General features: G+C 43.8%; 6 protein-coding genes and 2 long non-coding RNA genes across 8 annotated transcripts in view; 1 reads left to right on the top strand and 7 right to left on the bottom strand.

The window, feature by feature from the left end:
* Positions 1 to 19,904, top strand: part of LOC120476379 (apolipoprotein B-100-like) — a 126,294-nt gene that overhangs the window by 61,776 nt on the left and 44,614 nt on the right. The window lies entirely within an intron of this gene.
* On the bottom strand, positions 498 to 1,363 carry LOC148970087 (uncharacterized). The gene has a single exon (XM_089124860.1). It carries the CDS (start codon positions 1,353 to 1,355, stop codon positions 513 to 515), a length of 843 nt encoding a protein of 280 aa, XP_088980986.1. The 5' UTR covers positions 1,356 to 1,363; the 3' UTR covers positions 498 to 512.
* On the bottom strand, positions 2,959 to 3,231 carry LOC148970086 (uncharacterized). Its single transcript, XR_016148370.1, has 2 exons — positions 3,159 to 3,231; positions 2,959 to 3,071 (listed from the first exon to the last, which is right to left on the bottom strand). It is a non-coding gene; the product is annotated as an uncharacterized LOC148970086 (long non-coding RNA).
* Positions 4,448 to 5,338, bottom strand: LOC148970085 (uncharacterized). Its single transcript, XM_089124859.1, has one exon. The coding sequence runs from the start codon at positions 5,303 to 5,305 to the stop codon at positions 4,463 to 4,465; it is 843 nt and encodes a 280-aa protein (XP_088980985.1). The 5' UTR covers positions 5,306 to 5,338; the 3' UTR covers positions 4,448 to 4,462.
* LOC120476384 (zona pellucida sperm-binding protein 4-like) lies at positions 6,931 to 9,255 on the bottom strand. Its single transcript, XM_089125339.1, has 8 exons — positions 8,428 to 9,255; positions 8,160 to 8,347; positions 7,989 to 8,086; positions 7,755 to 7,912; positions 7,476 to 7,668; positions 7,259 to 7,406; positions 7,101 to 7,173; positions 6,931 to 7,013 (listed from the first exon to the last, which is right to left on the bottom strand). The coding sequence occupies exons 1-8, from the start codon at positions 9,245 to 9,247 to the stop codon at positions 6,931 to 6,933; spliced, it is 1,761 nt and encodes a 586-aa protein (XP_088981465.1). The 5' UTR covers positions 9,248 to 9,255.
* Positions 10,851 to 11,123, bottom strand: LOC148970084 (uncharacterized). The gene is made up of 2 exons (XR_016148472.1): positions 11,051 to 11,123; positions 10,851 to 10,963 (listed from the first exon to the last, which is right to left on the bottom strand). It is a non-coding gene; the product is annotated as an uncharacterized LOC148970084 (long non-coding RNA).
* On the bottom strand, positions 12,340 to 13,229 carry LOC148970083 (uncharacterized). Its single transcript, XM_089125033.1, has one exon. The coding sequence runs from the start codon at positions 13,195 to 13,197 to the stop codon at positions 12,355 to 12,357; it is 843 nt and encodes a 280-aa protein (XP_088981159.1). The 5' UTR covers positions 13,198 to 13,229; the 3' UTR covers positions 12,340 to 12,354.
* Positions 14,823 to 17,171, bottom strand: LOC148970082 (zona pellucida sperm-binding protein 4-like). The gene is made up of 8 exons (XM_089125338.1): positions 16,320 to 17,171; positions 16,052 to 16,239; positions 15,881 to 15,978; positions 15,647 to 15,804; positions 15,368 to 15,560; positions 15,151 to 15,298; positions 14,993 to 15,065; positions 14,823 to 14,905 (listed from the first exon to the last, which is right to left on the bottom strand). Exons 1-8 carry the CDS (start codon positions 17,137 to 17,139, stop codon positions 14,823 to 14,825), a joined length of 1,761 nt encoding a protein of 586 aa, XP_088981464.1. The 5' UTR covers positions 17,140 to 17,171.

Below are 19,904 nucleotides of genomic sequence, written 5' to 3'. Positions count from 1 at the left end.
GTACCAGAGTACCTACACTGGAAGAGAAGCCTGGAAAACAAACAGTGAGCTTGTAGCATTTGTCAAGGATTAACAAACCTGCTGAAGCATACTGTACATCACCCACTCAAAATGGCTGTCCCTTGTGATGGAACCAAGTGGTCCGATACCCACTTCATACGAGGAGGTCATTCTGTTTTCATACACCACATATCCACTGTCCTCCTGCAAATAGCAACACTGTTGGCATCCAGTCCACTTTAAGCCATGCAGAACAAAACCACAAGCAGCTACTCACCATCATGCTCGTGCCGCACGCAGTGACAGGGAACTGGTATATAGCAAAGAAAGGTGTGGATCCCACAGGACTGCAAGCTGGATCTCCACCCAGGAGACGGACTGAATCCAGGCTCAAACGAGGCAGCGTGACATCTCTAGCCACCACAACCACAAACTGACCATCTCTTATACACTGGACAGTCACTGGAACAAGAGCTGGTTATTGATGAGGATCGGTTTAACAAGAAACACCTTTACATTGACTCAACACTCTTACCGGCCTTCCCATAGTAACACTGCTGTCCGTTAAAGCAGCAATTAATAGCTGCACACTCAGCACCACTGATACCAGGTGGTCCACACTGGATCTGCTCATAATCAGCTACAGCACATTTGTCAATGGGCTCTGCCTTTCCAACTGGCTGTTTCGGCTGAAACTCCTGAGGAAACGGTTGACTAGCTTGAATTGACTGAGGAAACTGTTGACTAGCTTGCTGTTGAACAGACTGAGGGAACTGTTGACTAGCTTGCTGTTGAACAGACACCGGGAACTGTTGACTAGTCTGTTGAAAAGATTGAGAAAACTGTTGACTAGCTTGCTGTTGAACAGACTGAGGGAACTGTTGACTAGCTTGCTGTTGAACTGGCTTAGAAAAATGTTGACTAGCTTGCTGTTGAACTGGCTTAGAAAACTGTTGATTAGCTTGCTGTTGAACTGGCTTAGAAAACTGTTGTCTAGCTTGCTGTTGAACTGGCTCAGGATACTGTTGATTAGCTTGCCATTGAACTGACTGGGGAAACTGTTGACTAGCTTGCTGTTGAACAGACTGAAGAAACCGCTGACTAGTTTGCTGTTGAACCGGCTTAGAAAACTGTTGACTAGCTTGCCGTTGAACTGACAGAGGGAACTGTTGACTAGCTTGAACTGACTGAGGAAACTGCTGACTAGCTTGCTGTGGAATCCTCGGGTCAGTTTGCTGGAACATCAGAGCTTGAGGACTTTGGTGCAGATTACTCCACTTTGGAACAGCATGACAGACCACACAGAACCAAACACAAAGTGCCAGAGTCTGAGCAACACACCAACTCCCTGCCATTGTCCAACAGCTAGTCACACTGTTGAGATGCTGCCCTTTGTTTTTTTGTACTCTACCGATTTTGGCTAATTAACGATAATCCCTCCCCTTTCATTAACAGTCATGATTCTCCAGACTTGCATAAGTGTGGAGTTTATCCAACTGGGTGTTTCCATTTGTTCCTAAGATTCAATTGTCCTTGTTTTTCCACCCTTTTTGAACATACAAAGAATGCACATATTGAGCTTGATGCGGAAAAGTGTACTATTTTTGCCATTCAGAATTCGGCCTTTGTTTTAAATGCTTCATCCTGCGAATATAATGGTGGATGTTTTGGCTATTCTGGCCTGTGTATTCAGATTGACTAAAGAGTTTGACATGCAGGATTATGTTTCAATGATATGGAAGCCTTTATCAGCAAGCAATAGCTGCCGTATTCTTAAAATGATCTTGCATTTCTACTATTATGCCCTTATATTGTGTTCATGTTTTTGAAAGCTGCATTCATTTGATCGAAAATACAGTACAAAACGTGAAATATTATTCCAAATTAGAATAGCTGTTGTTTTCGTAATAATAGTGTAAAGTGTCATTTATTCTTATACTGGCTAACGCCAGACCACGTATCATTTAGAATGATACGTGGTCTGGAAACCATATGTTCATTTTCTCGTAATTGAGGCGTGGTTCACGAATGCCCAAAGCCGTATTATTGGGTGCTACGAATGTCTATCAAATGCGCCTGTGCTCCCTCCCAATTCTGTGATTGTTTCCCTATTTCAGAGAAAAATTTGGTTCTTGGTGTCCAGGCTGCCTGGCAGCGTGAATAAAATCGTCCTGCAGCAAGGCAGCATGGGGAAACCCAGGCTAATTTATTCCTGTGATAAAAGCTGAGTTTTCAGCATCATTACTCCAGTCTTCAGTTTCACATGGTCCTTTAGGAATCATTCTAATATACTAATTTGCTGCTCAAGAAACATTGATTACCATCAATGCTTTGCCACAGTCTGCCAGCATTGAGTTTGTGACTGAGATTGCAACTCACTTCCCTGACTATGTTCATTGTGGTCTGTAGATGCACACGAACAAGCGTCACAAGACATCTGGAAATTGATTATTTCAATGCAATGAAGGGATTTAAAAGCCCTTCACACAACAAGTAGGGCAGCACAATGATGGTTAAACTGATAATCATTATTATTTTCATTTGAGACATTTCTTTTATCCACACTATGGGACTTTCATGTGAACACAAAAAATCAAAAGAACATCTACACATATGCAGGGTCTAGTCACCAGATATACTGCAAGTCATAATTCCAAGAAACTCACAATTGTGAAATAAGTCACAATTACCATTATGTTATTCCTTGGCAAAATAATCTGCGAGAAAAAGTCTGCACCCTGCTACTGTATATACAATATTGAGCTTTACAGAAGCATAGGAACCCAGGTTTGCAACTGGAGCTTGCCTAGAAGTTCAGTGAAATGGCTTGGGCAGAAGTTTGGCTTGTTTAGTTCAAATCAAGCACCAATCAGAATGAACAACCTTGCTAAAGCACAAATGGAACTTTAGTTGTGTGGCCCAGTAAATAAAACCAAGAACAGTCACGCAAGAGCCAACTCATTGAACATCAACACCAATTTATTAAATCTAAATTGACATGACCAGGTTAACTTCTCCACTAGACACCACAGTTTGCCCACTAGAGATGGTCTTGATGGGAGTGTCCCTTCCTGAAAGAGAAGAAGTGGTAGAAGCATGAGGAGCACTTAAAAACCAAATTCCCACGGTTCCCAAGTCGGTTTACAGCGAGCACTCACTTTTCCTAGTGCAGCTTTGCTCACAGGAGCCAGAAGAGGGATGGCACACTGCTGTACTACAGTGGATGAAGATCTAACAGAGGGAGAAAAGGTTTAGCCGTAGAATTCACTATAAAAAGCACTAATATTAAGGGTTGAGGTAAGGCTGCGGAGCATACGGTTTCCTGCAGAGGAGCCAGTGACGATGGATCAACAAATGTGAACATCTTCACAATAAAGCGCTTGTAGTGGGTTGGGAACTGAAGACCAGACGATCCAGTCACTGGAACCAATGAGGTCAGGTAACGATCATCCTGGTAAGGGCAACTGAAAGGAAAAGAGGGAATCAGAAACGCCTTACAGCACACTAGATGGACAAAGACTGGCCTTACGCACCCATCAACCAGAAGGTCCCATTGGGGTAGACTGAGTGGACTGGGGGTTGACGTCGCCCAGCAATGTCCCAGCATCAGGACAATGTTGGGGTCGGTCCTCTCCATAACGTGCACCTCAACATACACAGGCTCCCGCAGGACTTTTGTAACAGGATAATCAGCATCACTGTAGTAGGAAGTGTACGCCTCATCCCCTGAGAAAGAACAGCATTTAACCAGAAACCACTGCAACCTGGAGCTTTGGAAAAGCTTTAGGCACACACTTGGGTCAAATACTTACCTTCTGCACAGCCTTTGGTGACACACTGACCATTTGCTAGCCTAAGCTCCACCCTGAGGGGTCCAGGAGCAGCTACTGGTGGAGGTGGAGGAACAGTGTTGACCTCCACAACCAGAGCTTCCACAGAAGTACCAGAGTACCTACACTGGAAGAGAAGCCTGGAAAACAAACAGTGAGCTTGTAGCATTTGTCAACGATTAACAAACCTGCTGAAGCATACTGTACATCACTCACTCAAAATGGCTGTCCCTTGTGATGGAACCAAGTGGTCCGATACCCACTTCATACGAGGAGGTCATTCTGTTTTCATACACCACATATCCACTGTCCTCCTGCAAATAGCAACACTGTTGGCATCCAGTCCACTTTAAGCCATGCAGAACAAAACCACAAGCAGCTACTCACCATCATGCTCGTGCCGCACGCAGTGACAGGGAACTGGTATATAGCAAAGAAAGGTGTGGATCCCACAGGACTGCAAGCTGGATCATCTCCACCCAGGAGACGGACTGAATCCAGGCTCAAACGAGGCAGCGTGACATCTCTAGCCACCACAACCACAAACTGACCATCTCTTATACACTGGACAGTCACTGGAACAAGGTACAAGAGCTGGTTATTGATGAGGATCGGTTTAACAAGAAACACCTTTACATTGACTCAACACTCTTACCGGCCTTCCCATAGTAACACTGCTGTCCGTTAAAGCAGCAATTAATAGCTGCACACTCAGCACCACTGATACCAGGTGGTCCACACTGGATCTGCTCATAATCAGCTACAGCACATTTGTCAATGGGCTCTGCCTTTCCAACTGGCTGTTTCGGCTGAAACTGCTGAGGAAACGGTTGACTAGCTTGAATTGACTGAGGAAACTGTTGACTAGCTTGCTGTTGAACAGACTGAGGGAACTGTTGACTAGCTTGCTGTTGAACAGACACCGGGAACTGTTGACTAGTCTGTTGAAAAGATTGAGAAAACTGTTGACTAGCTTGCTGTTGAACAGACTGAGGGAACTGTTGACTAGCTTGCTGTTGAACTGGCTTAGAAAAATGTTGACTAGCTTGCTGTTGAACTGGCTTAGAAAACTGTTGATTAGCTTGCTGTTGAACTGGCTTAGAAAACTGTTGTCTAGCTTGCTGTTGAACTGGCTTAGGATACTGTTGATTAGCTTGCCATTGAACTGACTGAGGAAACTGTTGACTAGCTTGCTGTTGAACAGACTGAAGAAACCGCTGACTAGTTTGCTGTTGAACCGGCTTAGAAAACTGTTGACTAGCTTGCCGTTGAACTGACAGAGGGAACTGTTGACTAGCTTGAACTGACTGAGGAAACTGCTGACTAGCTTGCTGTTGAATCCTCGGGTCAGTTTGCTGGAACATCAGAGCTTGAGGACTTTGGTGCAGATTACTCCACTTTGGAACAGCATGACAGAACGCACAGAACCAAACACAAAGTGCCAGAGTCTGAGCAACACACCAACTCCCTGCCATTGTCCAACAGCTAGTCACACTGTTGAGATGCTGCCCTTTGTTTTTTTGTACTCTACCGATTTTGGCTAATTAACGATAATCCCTCCCCTTTCATTAACAGTCATGATTCTCCAGACTTGCATGAGTGTGGAGTTTATCCAACTGGGTGTTTCCATTTGTTCCTAAGATTCAATTGTCCTTGTTTTTCCACCCTTTTTGAACATACAAAGAATGCACATATTGAGCTTGATGCGGAAAAGTGTACTATTTTTGCCATTCAGAATTCGGCCTTTGTTTTAAATGCTTCATCCTGTGAATATAATGGTGGATGTTTTGGCTATTCTGGCCTGTGTATTCAGATTGACTAAAGAGTTTGACATGCAGGATTATGTTTCAATGATATGGAAGCCTTTATCAGCAAGCAATAGCTGCCGTATTCTTAAAATGATCTTGCATTTCTACTATTATGCCCTTATTTTGTGTTCATGTTTTTGAAAGCTGCATTCATTTGATCGGAAATACAGTACAAAACGTGATATATTATTCCAAATTAGAATAGCTGTTGTTTTCGTAATAATAGTGTAAAGTGTCATTTATTCTTATACTGGCTAACGCCAGACCACGTGTCATTTAAAATGAGACGTGGTCTGGAAACCATATGTTCATTTTCTTGTATTTGAGGCGTGGTTCACGAATGCCCAAAGCCGTATTATTGGATGCTACGAATGTCTATCAAATGCGCCTGTGCTCTCTCCCCACTCTGTGATTGTTTCCCTATTTCAGGGAAAAATTTGGTTCATGGTGTCCAGGCTGCCTAGCAGCGTGAATAAAATCGTCCTGCAGCAAGGGGAAACCCAGGCTAATTTATTCCTGTGATAAAAGCTGAGTTTTCAGCATCATTACTCCAGTCTTCAGTTTCACATGGTCCTTTAGGAATCATTCTAATATACTAATTTGCTGCTCAAGAAACATTGATTACCATCAATGCTTTGCCACAGTCTGCCAGCATTGAGTTTGTGACTGAGATTGCAACTCACTTCCCTGACTATGTTCATTGTGGTCTGTAGATGCACACAAACAAGCGTCACAAGACATCTGGAAATTGATTATTTCAATGCAATGAAGGGATTTAAAAGCCCTTCACACAACAAGTAGGGCAGCACAATGATGGTTAAACTGATAATCATTATTATTTTCATTTGAGACATTTCTTTTATCCACATTATGGGACTTTCATGTGAACACAAAAAATCAAAAGAACATCTACACATATGCAGGGTCTAGTCGCCAGATATACTGCAAGTCATAATTCCAAGAAACTCACAATTGTGAAATAAGTCACAATTACCATTATGTTATTCCTTGGCAAAATAATCTGCGAGAAAAAGTCTGCACCCTGCTACTGTATATACAATATTGAGCTTTACAGAAGCATAGGAACCCAGGTTTGCAACTGGAGCTTGCCTAGAAGTTCAGAGAAATGGCTTGGGCAGAAGTTTGGCTTGTTTAGGTCAAATCAAGCACCAATCAGAATGAACAACCTTGCTAAAGCACAAATGGAACTTTAGTTGTGTGGCCCAGTAAATAAAACCAAGAACAGTCACGCAAGAGCCAACTCATTGAACATCAACACCAATTTATTAAATCTAAATTGACATGACCAGGTTAACTTCTCCACTAGACACCACAGTTTCCCCACTAGAGATTGTCTTGATGGGAGTGTCCCTTCCTGAAAGAGAAGAAGTGGTAGAAGCATGAGGAGCACTTAAAAACCAAATTCCCACGGTTCCCAAGTCAGTTTACAGCGAGCACTCACTTTTCCTAGTGCAGCTTTGCTCACAGGAGCCAGAAGAGGGATGGCACACTGCTGTACTACAGTGGATGAAGATCTAACAGAGGGAGAAAAGGTTTAGCCATAGAATTCACTATAAAAAGCACTAATATTAAGGGTTGAGGTAAGGCTGCGGAGCATACGGTTTCCTGCAGAGGAGCCAGTGACGATGGATCAACAAATGTGAACATCTTCACAATAAAGCGCTTGTAGTGGGTTGGGAACTGAAGACCAGACGATCCAGTCACTGGAACCAATGAGGTCAGGTAACGATCATCCTGGTAAGGGCATCTGAAAGGAAAAGAGGGAATCAGAAACGCCTTACAGCACACTAGATGGACAAAGACTGGCCTTACTCACCCATCAACCAGAAGGTCCCATTGGGGTAGACTGAGTGGACTGGGGGTTGACGTCGCCCAGCAATGTCCCAGCATCAGGACAATGTTGGGGTCGGTCCTCTCCATAACGTGCACCTCAACATACATAGGCTCCCGCAGGACTTTTGTAACAGGATAATCAGCATCACTGTAGTAGGAAGTGTACGCCTCATCCCCTGAGGAAGAACACCGTTTAACCAGAAACCACTGCAACCTGGAGCTTTGGAAAAGCTTTAGGCACACACTTGGGTCAAATACTTACCTTCTGCACAGCCTTTGGTGACACACTGACCATTTGCTAGCCTAAGCTCCACCCTGAGGGGTCCAGGAGCAGCTACTGGTGGAGGTGGAGGAACAGTGTTGACCTCCACAACCAGAGCTTCCACAGAAGTACCAGAGTACCTACACTGGAAGAGAAGCCTGGAAAACAAACAGTGAGCTTGTAGCATTTGTCAACGATTAACAAACCTGCTGAAGCATACTGTACATCACTCACTCAAAATGGCTGTCCCTTGTGATGGAACCAAGTGGTCCGATACCCACTTCATACGAGGAGGTCATTCTGTTTTCATACACCACATATCCACTGTCCTCCTGCAAATAGCAACACTGTTGGCATCCAGTCCACTTTAAGCCATGCAGAACAAAACCACAAGCAGCTACTCACCATCATGCTCGTGCCGCACGCAGTGACAGGGAACTGGTATATAGCAAAGAAAGGTGTGGATCCCACAGGACTGCAAGCTGGATCATCTCCACCCAGGAGACGGACTGAATCCAGGTTCAAACGAGGCAGCGTGACATCTCTAGCCACCACAACCACAAACTGACCATCTCTTATACACTGGACAGTCACTGGAACAAGGTACAAGAGCTGGTTATTGATGAGGATCGGTTTAACAAGAAACACCTTTACATTGACTCAACACTCTTACCGGCCTTCCCATAGTAACACTGCTGTCCGTTAAAGCAGCAATTAATAGCTGCACACTCAGCACCACTGATACCAGGTGGTCCACACTGGATCTGCTCATAATCAGCTACAGCACATTTGTCAATGGGCTCTGCCTTTCCAACTGGCTGTTTCGGCTGAAACTCCTGAGGAAACGGTTGACTAGCTTGAATTGACTGAGGAAACTGTTGACTAGCTTGCTGTTGAACAGACTGAGGGAACTGTTGACTAGCTTGCTGTTGAACAGACACCGGGAACTGTTGACTAGTCTGTTGAAAAGATTGAGAAAACTGTTGACTAGCTTGCTGTTGAACAGACTGAGGGAACTGTTGACTAGCTTGCTGTTGAACTGGCTTAGAAAAATGTTGACTAGCTTGCTGTTGAACTGGCTTAGAAAACTGTTGATTAGCTTGCTGTTGAACTGGCTTAGAAAACTGTTGTCTAGCTTGCTGTTGAACTGGCTCAGGATACTGTTGATTAGCTTGCCATTGAACTGACTGGGGAAACTGTTGACTAGCTTGCTGTTGAACAGACTGAAGAAACCGCTGACTAGTTTGCTGTTGAACCGGCTTAGAAAACTGTTGACTAGCTTGCCGTTGAACTGACAGAGGGAACTGTTGACTAGCTTGAACTGACTGAGGAAACTGCTGACTAGCTTGCTGTGGAATCCTCGGGTCAGTTTGCTGGAACATCAGAGCTTGAGGACTTTGGTGCAGATTACTCCACTTTGGAACAGCATGACAGACCACACAGAACCAAACACAAAGTGCCAGAGTCTGAGCAACACACCAACTCCCTGCCATTGTCCAACAGCTAGTCACACTGTTGAGATGCTGCCCTTTGTTTTTTTGTACTCTACCGATTTTGGCTAATTAACGATAATCCCTCCCCTTTCATTAACAGTCATGATTCTCCAGACTTGCATAAGTGTGGAGTTTATCCAACTGGGTGTTTCCATTTGTTCCTAAGATTCAATTGTCCTTGTTTTTCCACCCTTTTTGAACATACAAAGAATGCACATATTGAGCTTGATGCGGAAAAGTGTACTATTTTTGCCATTCAGAATTCGGCCTTTGTTTTAAATGCTTCATCCTGCGAATATAATGGTGGATGTTTTGGCTATTCTGGCCTGTGTATTCAGATTGACTAAAGAGTTTGACATGCAGGATTATGTTTCAATGATATGGAAGCCTTTATCAGCAAGCAATAGCTGCCGTATTCTTAAAATGATCTTGCATTTCTACTATTATGCCCTTATATTGTGTTCATGTTTTTGAAAGCTGCATTCATTTGATCGAAAATACAGTACAAAACGTGAAATATTATTCCAAATTAGAATAGCTGTTGTTTTCGTAATAATAGTGTAAAGTGTCATTTATTCTTATACTGGCTAACGCCAGACCACGTATCATTTAGAATGATACGTGGTCTGGAAACCATATGTTCATTTTCTCGTAATTGAGGCGTGGTTCACGAATGCCCAAAGCCGTATTATTGGGTGCTACGAATGTCTATCAAATGCGCCTGTGCTCCCTCCCAATTCTGTGATTGTTTCCCTATTTCAGAGAAAAATTTGGTTCTTGGTGTCCAGGCTGCCTGGCAGCGTGAATAAAATCGTCCTGCAGCAAGGCAGCATGGGGAAACCCAGGCTAATTTATTCCTGTGATAAAAGCTGAGTTTTCAGCATCATTACTCCAGTCTTCAGTTTCACATGGTCCTTTAGGAATCATTCTAATATACTAATTTGCTGCTCAAGAAACATTGATTACCATCAATGCTTTGCCACAGTCTGCCAGCATTGAGTTTGTGACTGAGATTGCAACTCACTTCCCTGACTATGTTCATTGTGGTCTGTAGATGCACACGAACAAGCGTCACAAGACATCTGGAAATTGATTATTTCAATGCAATGAAGGGATTTAAAAGCCCTTCACACAACAAGTAGGGCAGCACAATGATGGTTAAACTGATAATCATTATTATTTTCATTTGAGACATTTCTTTTATCCACACTATGGGACTTTCATGTGAACACAAAAAATCAAAAGAACATCTACACATATGCAGGGTCTAGTCACCAGATATACTGCAAGTCATAATTCCAAGAAACTCACAATTGTGAAATAAGTCACAATTACCATTATGTTATTCCTTGGCAAAATAATCTGCGAGAAAAAGTCTGCACCCTGCTACTGTATATACAATATTGAGCTTTACAGAAGCATAGGAACCCAGGTTTGCAACTGGAGCTTGCCTAGAAGTTCAGTGAAATGGCTTGGGCAGAAGTTTGGCTTGTTTAGTTCAAATCAAGCACCAATCAGAATGAACAACCTTGCTAAAGCACAAATGGAACTTTAGTTGTGTGGCCCAGTAAATAAAACCAAGAACAGTCACGCAAGAGCCAACTCATTGAACATCAACACCAATTTATTAAATCTAAATTGACATGACCAGGTTAACTTCTCCACTAGACACCACAGTTTGCCCACTAGAGATGGTCTTGATGGGAGTGTCCCTTCCTGAAAGAGAAGAAGTGGTAGAAGCATGAGGAGCACTTAAAAACCAAATTCCCACGGTTCCCAAGTCGGTTTACAGCGAGCACTCACTTTTCCTAGTGCAGCTTTGCTCACAGGAGCCAGAAGAGGGATGGCACACTGCTGTACTACAGTGGATGAAGATCTAACAGAGGGAGAAAAGGTTTAGCCGTAGAATTCACTATAAAAAGCACTAATATTAAGGGTTGAGGTAAGGCTGCGGAGCATACGGTTTCCTGCAGAGGAGCCAGTGACGATGGATCAACAAATGTGAACATCTTCACAATAAAGCGCTTGTAGTGGGTTGGGAACTGAAGACCAGACGATCCAGTCACTGGAACCAATGAGGTCAGGTAACGATCATCCTGGTAAGGGCAACTGAAAGGAAAAGAGGGAATCAGAAACGCCTTACAGCACACTAGATGGACAAAGACTGGCCTTACGCACCCATCAACCAGAAGGTCCCATTGGGGTAGACTGAGTGGACTGGGGGTTGACGTCGCCCAGCAATGTCCCAGCATCAGGACAATGTTGGGGTCGGTCCTCTCCATAACGTGCACCTCAACATACACAGGCTCCCGCAGGACTTTTGTAACAGGATAATCAGCATCACTGTAGTAGGAAGTGTACGCCTCATCCCCTGAGAAAGAACAGCATTTAACCAGAAACCACTGCAACCTGGAGCTTTGGAAAAGCTTTAGGCACACACTTGGGTCAAATACTTACCTTCTGCACAGCCTTTGGTGACACACTGACCATTTGCTAGCCTAAGCTCCACCCTGAGGGGTCCAGGAGCAGATACTGGTGGAGGTGGAGGAACAGTGTTGACCTCCACAACCAGAGCTTCCACAGAAGTACCAGAGTACCTACACTGGAAGAGAAGCCTGGAAAACAAACAGTGAGCTTGTAGCATTTGTCAACGATTAACAAACCTGCTGAAGCATACTGTACATCACTCACTCAAAATGGCTGTCCCTTGTGATGGAACCAAGTGGTCCGATACCCACTTCATACGAGGAGGTCATTCTGTTTTCATACACCACATATCCACTGTCCTCCTGCAAATAGCAACACTGTTGGCATCCAGTCCACTTTAAGCCATGCAGAACAAAACCACAAGCAGCTACTCACCATCATGCTCGTGCCGCACGCAGTGACAGGGAACTGGTATATAGCAAAGAAAGGTGTGGATCCCACAGGACTGCAAGCTGGATCATCTCCACCCAGGAGACGGACTGAATCCAGGCTCAAACGAGGCAGCGTGACATCTCTAGCCACCACAACCACAAACTGACCATCTCTTATACACTGGACAGTCACTGGAACAAGGTACAAGAGCTGGTTATTGATGAGGATCGGTTTAACAAGAAACACCTTTACATTGACTCAACACTCTTACCGGCCTTCCCATAGTAACACTGCTGTCCGTTAAAGCAGCAATTAATAGCTGCACACTCAGCACCACTGATACCAGGTGGTCCACACTGGATCTGCTCATAATCAGCTACAGCACATTTGTCAATGGGCTCTGCCTTTCCAACTGGCTGTTTCGGCTGAAACTGCTGAGGAAACGGTTGACTAGCTTGAATTGACTGAGGAAACTGTTGACTAGCTTGCTGTTGAACAGACTGAGGGAACTGTTGACTAGCTTGCTGTTGAACAGACACCGGGAACTGTTGACTAGTCTGTTGAAAAGATTGAGAAAACTGTTGACTAGCTTGCTGTTGAACAGACTGAGGGAACTGTTGACTAGCTTGCTGTTGAACTGGCTTAGAAAAATGTTGACTAGCTTGCTGTTGAACTGGCTTAGAAAACTGTTGATTAGCTTGCTGTTGAACTGGCTTAGAAAACTGTTGTCTAGCTTGCTGTTGAACTGGCTTAGGATACTGTTGATTAGCTTGCCATTGAACTGACTGAGGAAACTGTTGACTAGCTTGCTGTTGAACAGACTGAAGAAACCGCTGACTAGTTTGCTGTTGAACCGGCTTAGAAAACTGTTGACTAGCTTGCCGTTGAACTGACAGAGGGAACTGTTGACTAGCTTGAACTGACTGAGGAAACTGCTGACTAGCTTGCTGTTGAATCCTCGGGTCAGTTTGCTGGAACATCAGAGCTTGAGGACTTTGGTGCAGATTACTCCACTTTGGAACAGCATGACAGAACGCACAGAACCAAACACAAAGTGCCAGAGTCTGAGCAACACACCAACTCCCTGCCATTGTCCAACAGCTAGTCACACTGTTGAGATGCTGCCCTTTGTTTTTTTGTACTCTACCGATTTTGGCTAATTAACGATAATCCCTCCCCTTTCATTAACAGTCATGATTCTCCAGACTTGCATGAGTGTGGAGTTTATCCAACTGGGTGTTTCCATTTGTTCCTAAGATTCAATTGTCCTTGTTTTTCCACCCTTTTTGAACATACAAAGAATGCACATATTGAGCTTGATGCGGAAAAGTGTACTATTTTTGCCATTCAGAATTCGGCCTTTGTTTTAAATGCTTCATCCTGTGAATATAATGGTGGATGTTTTGGCTATTCTGGCCTGTGTATTCAGATTGACTAAAGAGTTTGACATGCAGGATTATGTTTCAATGATATGGAAGCCTTTATCAGCAAGCAATAGCTGCCGTATTCTTAAAATGATCTTGCATTTCTACTATTATGCCCTTATTTTGTGTTCATGTTTTTGAAAGCTGCATTCATTTGATCGGAAATACAGTACAAAACGTGATATATTATTCCAAATTAGAATAGCTGTTGTTTTCGTAATAATAGTGTAAAGTGTCATTTATTCTTATACTGGCTAACGCCAGACCACGTGTCATTTAAAATGAGACGTGGTCTGGAAACCATATGTTCATTTTCTTGTATTTGAGGCGTGGTTCACGAATGCCCAAAGCCGTATTATTGGATGCTACGAATGTCTATCAAATGCGCCTGTGCTCTCTCCCCACTCTGTGATTGTTTCCCTATTTCAGGGAAAAATTTGGTTCATGGTGTCCAGGCTGCCTAGCAGCGTGAATAAAATCGTCCTGCAGCAAGGGGAAACCCAGGCTAATTTATTCCTGTGATAAAAGCTGAGTTTTCAGCATCATTACTCCAGTCTTCAGTTTCACATGGTCCTTTAGGAATCATTCTAATATACTAATTTGCTGCTCAAGAAACATTGATTACCATCAATGCTTTGCCACAGTCTGCCAGCATTGAGTTTGTGACTGAGATTGCAACTCACTTCCCTGACTATGTTCATTGTGGTCTGTAGATGCACACAAACAAGCGTCACAAGACATCTGGAAATTGATTATTTCAATGCAATGAAGGGATTTAAAAGCCCTTCACACAACAAGTAGGGCAGCACAATGATGGTTAAACTGATAATCATTATTATTTTCATTTGAGACATTTCTTTTATCCACATTATGGGACTTTCATGTGAACACAAAAAATCAAAAGAACATCTACACATATGCAGGGTCTAGTCGCCAGATATACTGCAAGTCATAATTCCAAGAAACTCACAATTGTGAAATAAGTCACAATTACCATTATGTTATTCCTTGGCAAAATAATCTGCGAGAAAAAGTCTGCACCCTGCTACTGTATATACAATATTGAGCTTTACAGAAGCATAGGAACCCAGGTTTGCAACTGGAGCTTGCCTAGAAGTTCAGAGAAATGGCTTGGGCAGAAGTTTGGCTTGTTTAGGTCAAATCAAGCACCAATCAGAATGAACAACCTTGCTAAAGCACAAATGGAACTTTAGTTGTGTGGCCCAGTAAATAAAACCAAGAACAGTCACGCAAGAGCCAACTCATTGAACATCAACACCAATTTATTAAATCTAAATTGACATGACCAGGTTAACTTCTCCACTAGACACCACAGTTTCCCCACTAGAGATTGTCTTGATGGGAGTGTCCCTTCCTGAAAGAGAAGAAGTGGTAGAAGCATGAGGAGCACTTAAAAACCAAATTCCCACGGTTCCCAAGTCAGTTTACAGCGAGCACTCACTTTTCCTAGTGCAGCTTTGCTCACAGGAGCCAGAAGAGGGATGGCACACTGCTGTACTACAGTGGATGAAGATCTAACAGAGGGAGAAAAGGTTTAGCCATAGAATTCACTATAAAAAGCACTAATATTAAGGGTTGAGGTAAGGCTGCGGAGCATACGGTTTCCTGCAGAGGAGCCAGTGACGATGGATCAACAAATGTGAACATCTTCACAATAAAGCGCTTGTAGTGGGTTGGGAACTGAAGACCAGACGATCCAGTCACTGGAACCAATGAGGTCAGGTAACGATCATCCTGGTAAGGGCATCTGAAAGGAAAAGAGGGAATCAGAAACGCCTTACAGCACACTAGATGGACAAAGACTGGCCTTACTCACCCATCAACCAGAAGGTCCCATTGGGGTAGACTGAGTGGACTGGGGGTTGACGTCGCCCAGCAATGTCCCAGCATCAGGACAATGTTGGGGTCGGTCCTCTCCATAACGTGCACCTCAACATACATAGGCTCCCGCAGGACTTTTGTAACAGGATAATCAGCATCACTGTAGTAGGAAGTGTACGCCTCATCCCCTGAGGAAGAACACCGTTTAACCAGAAACCACTGCAACCTGGAGCTTTGGAAAAGCTTTAGGCACACACTTGGGTCAAATACTTACCTTCTGCACAGCCTTTGGTGACACACTGACCATTTGCTAGCCTAAGCTCCACCCTGAGGGGTCCAGGAGCAGCTACTGGTGGAGGTGGAGGAACAGTGTTGACCTCCACAACCAGAGCTTCCACAGAAGTACCAGAGTACCTACACTGGAAGAGAAGCCTGGAAAACAAACAGTGAGCTTGTAGCATTTGTCAACGATTAACAAACCTGCTGAAGCATACTGTACATCACTCACTCAAAATGGCTGTCCCTTGTGATGGAACCAAGTGGTCCGATACCCACTTCATACGAGGAGGTCATTCTGTTTTCATACACCACATATCCACTGTCCTCCTGCAAATAGCAACACTGTTGGCATCCAGTCCACTTTAAGCCATGCAGAACAAAACCACAAGCAGCTACTCACCATCATGCTCGTGCCGCACGCAGTGACAGGGAACTGGTATATAGCAAAGAAAGGTGTGGATCCCACAGGACTGCAAGCTGGATCATCTCCACCCAGGAGACGGACTGAATCCAGGTTCAAACGAGGCAGCGTGACATCTCTAGCCACCACAACCACAAACTGACCATCTCTTATACACTGGACAGTCACTGGAACAAGGTACAAGAGCTGGTTATTGATGAGGATCGGTTTAACAAGAAACACCTTTACATTGACTCAACACTCTTACCGGCCTTCCCATAGTAACACTGCTGTCCGTTAAAGCAGCAATTAATAGCTGCACACTCAGCACCACTGATACCAGGTGGTCCACACTGGATCTGCTCATAATCAGCTACAGCACATTTGTCAATGGGCTCTGCCTTTCCAACTGGCTGTTTCGGCTGAAACTGCTGAGGAAACGGTTGACTAGCTTGAATTGACTGAGGAAACTGTTGACTAGCTTGCTGTTGAACAGACTGAGGGAACTGTTGACTAGCTTGCTGTTGAACAGACACCGGGAACTGTTGACTAGTCTGTTGAAAAGATTGAGAAAACTGTTGACTAGCTTGCTGTTGAACAGACTGAGGGAACTGTTGACTAGCTTGCTGTTGAACTGGCTTAGAAAAATGTTGACTAGCTTGCTGTTGAACTGGCTTAGAAAACTGTTGATTAGCTTGCTGTTGAACTGGCTTAGAAAACTGTTGTCTAGCTTGCTGTTGAACTGGCTTAGGATACTGTTGATTAGCTTGCCATTGAACTGACTGAGGAAACTGTTGACTAGCTTGCTGTTGAACAGACTGAAGAAACCGCTGACTAGTTTGCTGTTGAACTGGCTTAGAAAACTGTTGACTAGCTTGCCGTTGAACTGACAGAGGGAACTGTTGACTAGCTTGAACTGACTGAGGAAACTGCTGACTAGCTTGCTGTTGAATCCTCGGGTCAGTTTGCTGGAACATCAGAGCTTGAGGACTTTGGTGCAGATTACTCCACTTTGGAACAGCATGACAGAACGCACAGAACCAAACACAAAGTGCCAGAGTCTGAGCAACACACCAACTCCCTGCCATTGTCCAACAGCTAGTCACACTGTTGAGATGCTGCCCTTTGTTTTTTTGTACTCTACCGATTTTGGCTAATTAACGATAATCCCTCCCCTTTCATTAACAGTCATGATTCTCCAGACTTGCATGAGTGTGGAGTTTATCCAACTGGGTGTTTCCATTTGTTCCTAAGATTCAATTGTCCTTGTTTTTCCACCCTTTTTGAACATACAAAGAATGCACATATTGAGCTTGATGCGGAAAAGTGTACTATTTTTGCCATTCAGAATTCGGCCTTTGTTTTAAATGCTTCATCCTGTGAATATAATGGTGGATGTTTTGGCTATTCTGGCCTGTGTATTCAGATTGACTAAAGAGTTTGACATGCAGGATTATGTTTCAATGATATGGAAGCCTTTATCAGCAAGCAATAGCTGCCGTATTCTTAAAATGATCTTGCATTTCTACTATTATGCCCTTATTTTGTGTTCATGTTTTTGAAAGCTGCATTCATTTGATCGGAAATACAGTACAAAACGTGATATATTATTCCAAATTAGAATAGCTGTTGTTTTCGTAATAATAGTGTAAAGTGTCATTTATTCTTATACTGGCTAACGCCAGACCACGTGTCATTTAAAATGAGACGTGGTCTGGAAACCATATGTTCATTTTCTTGTATTTGAGGCGTGGTTCACGAATGCCCAAAGCCGTATTATTGGGTGCTACGAATGTCTATCAAATGCGCCTGTGCTCTCTCCCCACTCTGTGATTGTTTCCCTATTTCAGGGAAAAATTTGGTTCATGGTGTCCAGGCTGCCTAGCAGCGTGAATAAAATCGTCCTGCAGCAAGGGGAAACCCAGGCTAATTTATTCCTGTGATAAAAGCTGAGTTTTCAGCATCATTACTCCAGTCTTCAGTTTCACATGGTCCTTTAGGAATCATTCTAATATACTAATTTGCTGCTCAAGAAACATTGATTACCATCAATGCTTTGCCACAGTCTGCCAGCATTGAGTTTGTGACTGAGATTGCAACTCACTTCCCTGACTATGTTCATTGTGGTCTGTAGATGCACACAAACAAGCGTCACAAGACATCTGGAAATTGATTATTTCAATGCAATGAAGGGATTTAAAAGCCCTTCACACAACAAGTAGGGCAGCACAATGACGGTTAAACTGATAATCATTATTATTTTCATTTGAGACATTTCTTTTATCCACATTATGGGACTTTCATGTGAACACAAAAAATCAAAAGAACATCTACACATATGCAGGGTCTAGTCGCCAGATATACTGCAAGTCATAATTCCAAGAAACGCACAATTGTGAAATAAGTCACAATTACCATTATGTTATTCCTTGGCAAAATAATCTGCGAGAAAAAGTCTGCACCCTGCTACTGTATATACAATATTGAGCTTTACAGAAGCATAGGAACCCAGGTTTGCAACTGGAGCTTGCCTAGAAGTTCAGAGAAATGGCTTGGGCAGAAGTTTGGCTTGTTTAGGTCAAATCAAGCACCAATCAGAATGAACAACCTTGCTAAAGCACAAATGGAACTTTAGTTGTGTGGCCCAGTAAATAAAACCAAGAACAGTCACGCAAGAGCCAACTCATTGAACATCAACACCAATTTATTAAATCTAAATTGACATGACCAGGTTAACTTCTCCACTAGACACCACAGTTTCCCCACTAGAGATGGTCTTGATGGGAGTGTCCCTTCCTGAAAGAGAAGAAGTGGTAGAAGCATGAGGAGCACTTAAAAACCAAATTCCCACGGTTCCCAAGTCAGTTTACAGCGAGCACTCACTTTTCCTAGTGCAGCTTTGCTCACAGGAGCCAGAAGAGGGATGGCACACTGCTGTACTACAGTGGATGAAGATCTAACAGAGGGAGAAAAGGTTTAGCCATAGAATTCACTATAAAAAGCACTAATATTAAGGGTTGAGGTAAGGCTGCGGAGCATACGGTTTCCTGCAGAGGAGCCAGTGACGATGGATCAACAAATGTGAACATCTTCACAATAAAGCGCTTGTAGTGGGTTGGGAACTGAAGACCAGACGATCCAGTCACTGGAACCAATGAGGTCAGGTAACGATCATCCTGGTAAGGGCATCTGAAAGGAAAAGAGGGAATCAGAAACGCCTTACAGCACACTAGATGGACAAAGACTGGCCTTACTCACCCATCAACCAGAAGGTCCCATTGGGGTAGACTGAGTGGACTGGGGGTTGACGTCGCCCAGCAATGTCCCAGCATCAGGACAATGTTGGGGTCGGTCCTCTCCATAACGTGCACCTCAACATACACAGGCTCCCGCAGGACTTTTGTAACAGGATAATCAGCATCACTGTAGTAGGAAGTGTACGCCTCATCCCCTGAGGAAGAACAGCGTTTAACCAGAAACCACTGCAACCTGGAGCTTTGGAAAAGCTTTAGGCACACACTTGGGTCAAATACTTACCTTCTGCACAGCCTTTGGTGACACACTGACCATTTGCTAGCCTAAGCTCCACCCTGAGGGGTCCAGGAGCAGCTACTGGTGGAGGTGGAGGAACAGTGTTGACCTCCACAACCAGAGCTTCCACAGAAGTACCAGAGTACCTACACTGGAAGAGAAGCCTGGAAAACAAACAGTGAGCTTGTAGCATTTGTCAAGGATTAACAAACCTGCTGAAGCATACTGTACATCACCCACTCAAAATGGCTGTCCCTTGTGATGGAACCAAGTGGTCCGATACCCACTTCATACGAGGAGGTCATTCTGTTTTCATACACCA

The sequence above is a fragment of the Pimephales promelas genome, chromosome 21, assembly GCF_988280905.1.
Source record: "Pimephales promelas chromosome 21, fPimPro1.hap1.1, whole genome shotgun sequence".
Classification (NCBI taxonomy): domain Eukaryota; kingdom Metazoa; phylum Chordata; class Actinopteri; order Cypriniformes; family Leuciscidae; genus Pimephales; species Pimephales promelas.
Note: the sequence above shows the minus strand (reverse complement) of the source record. Positions and strands in the feature narration are given on the sequence as shown.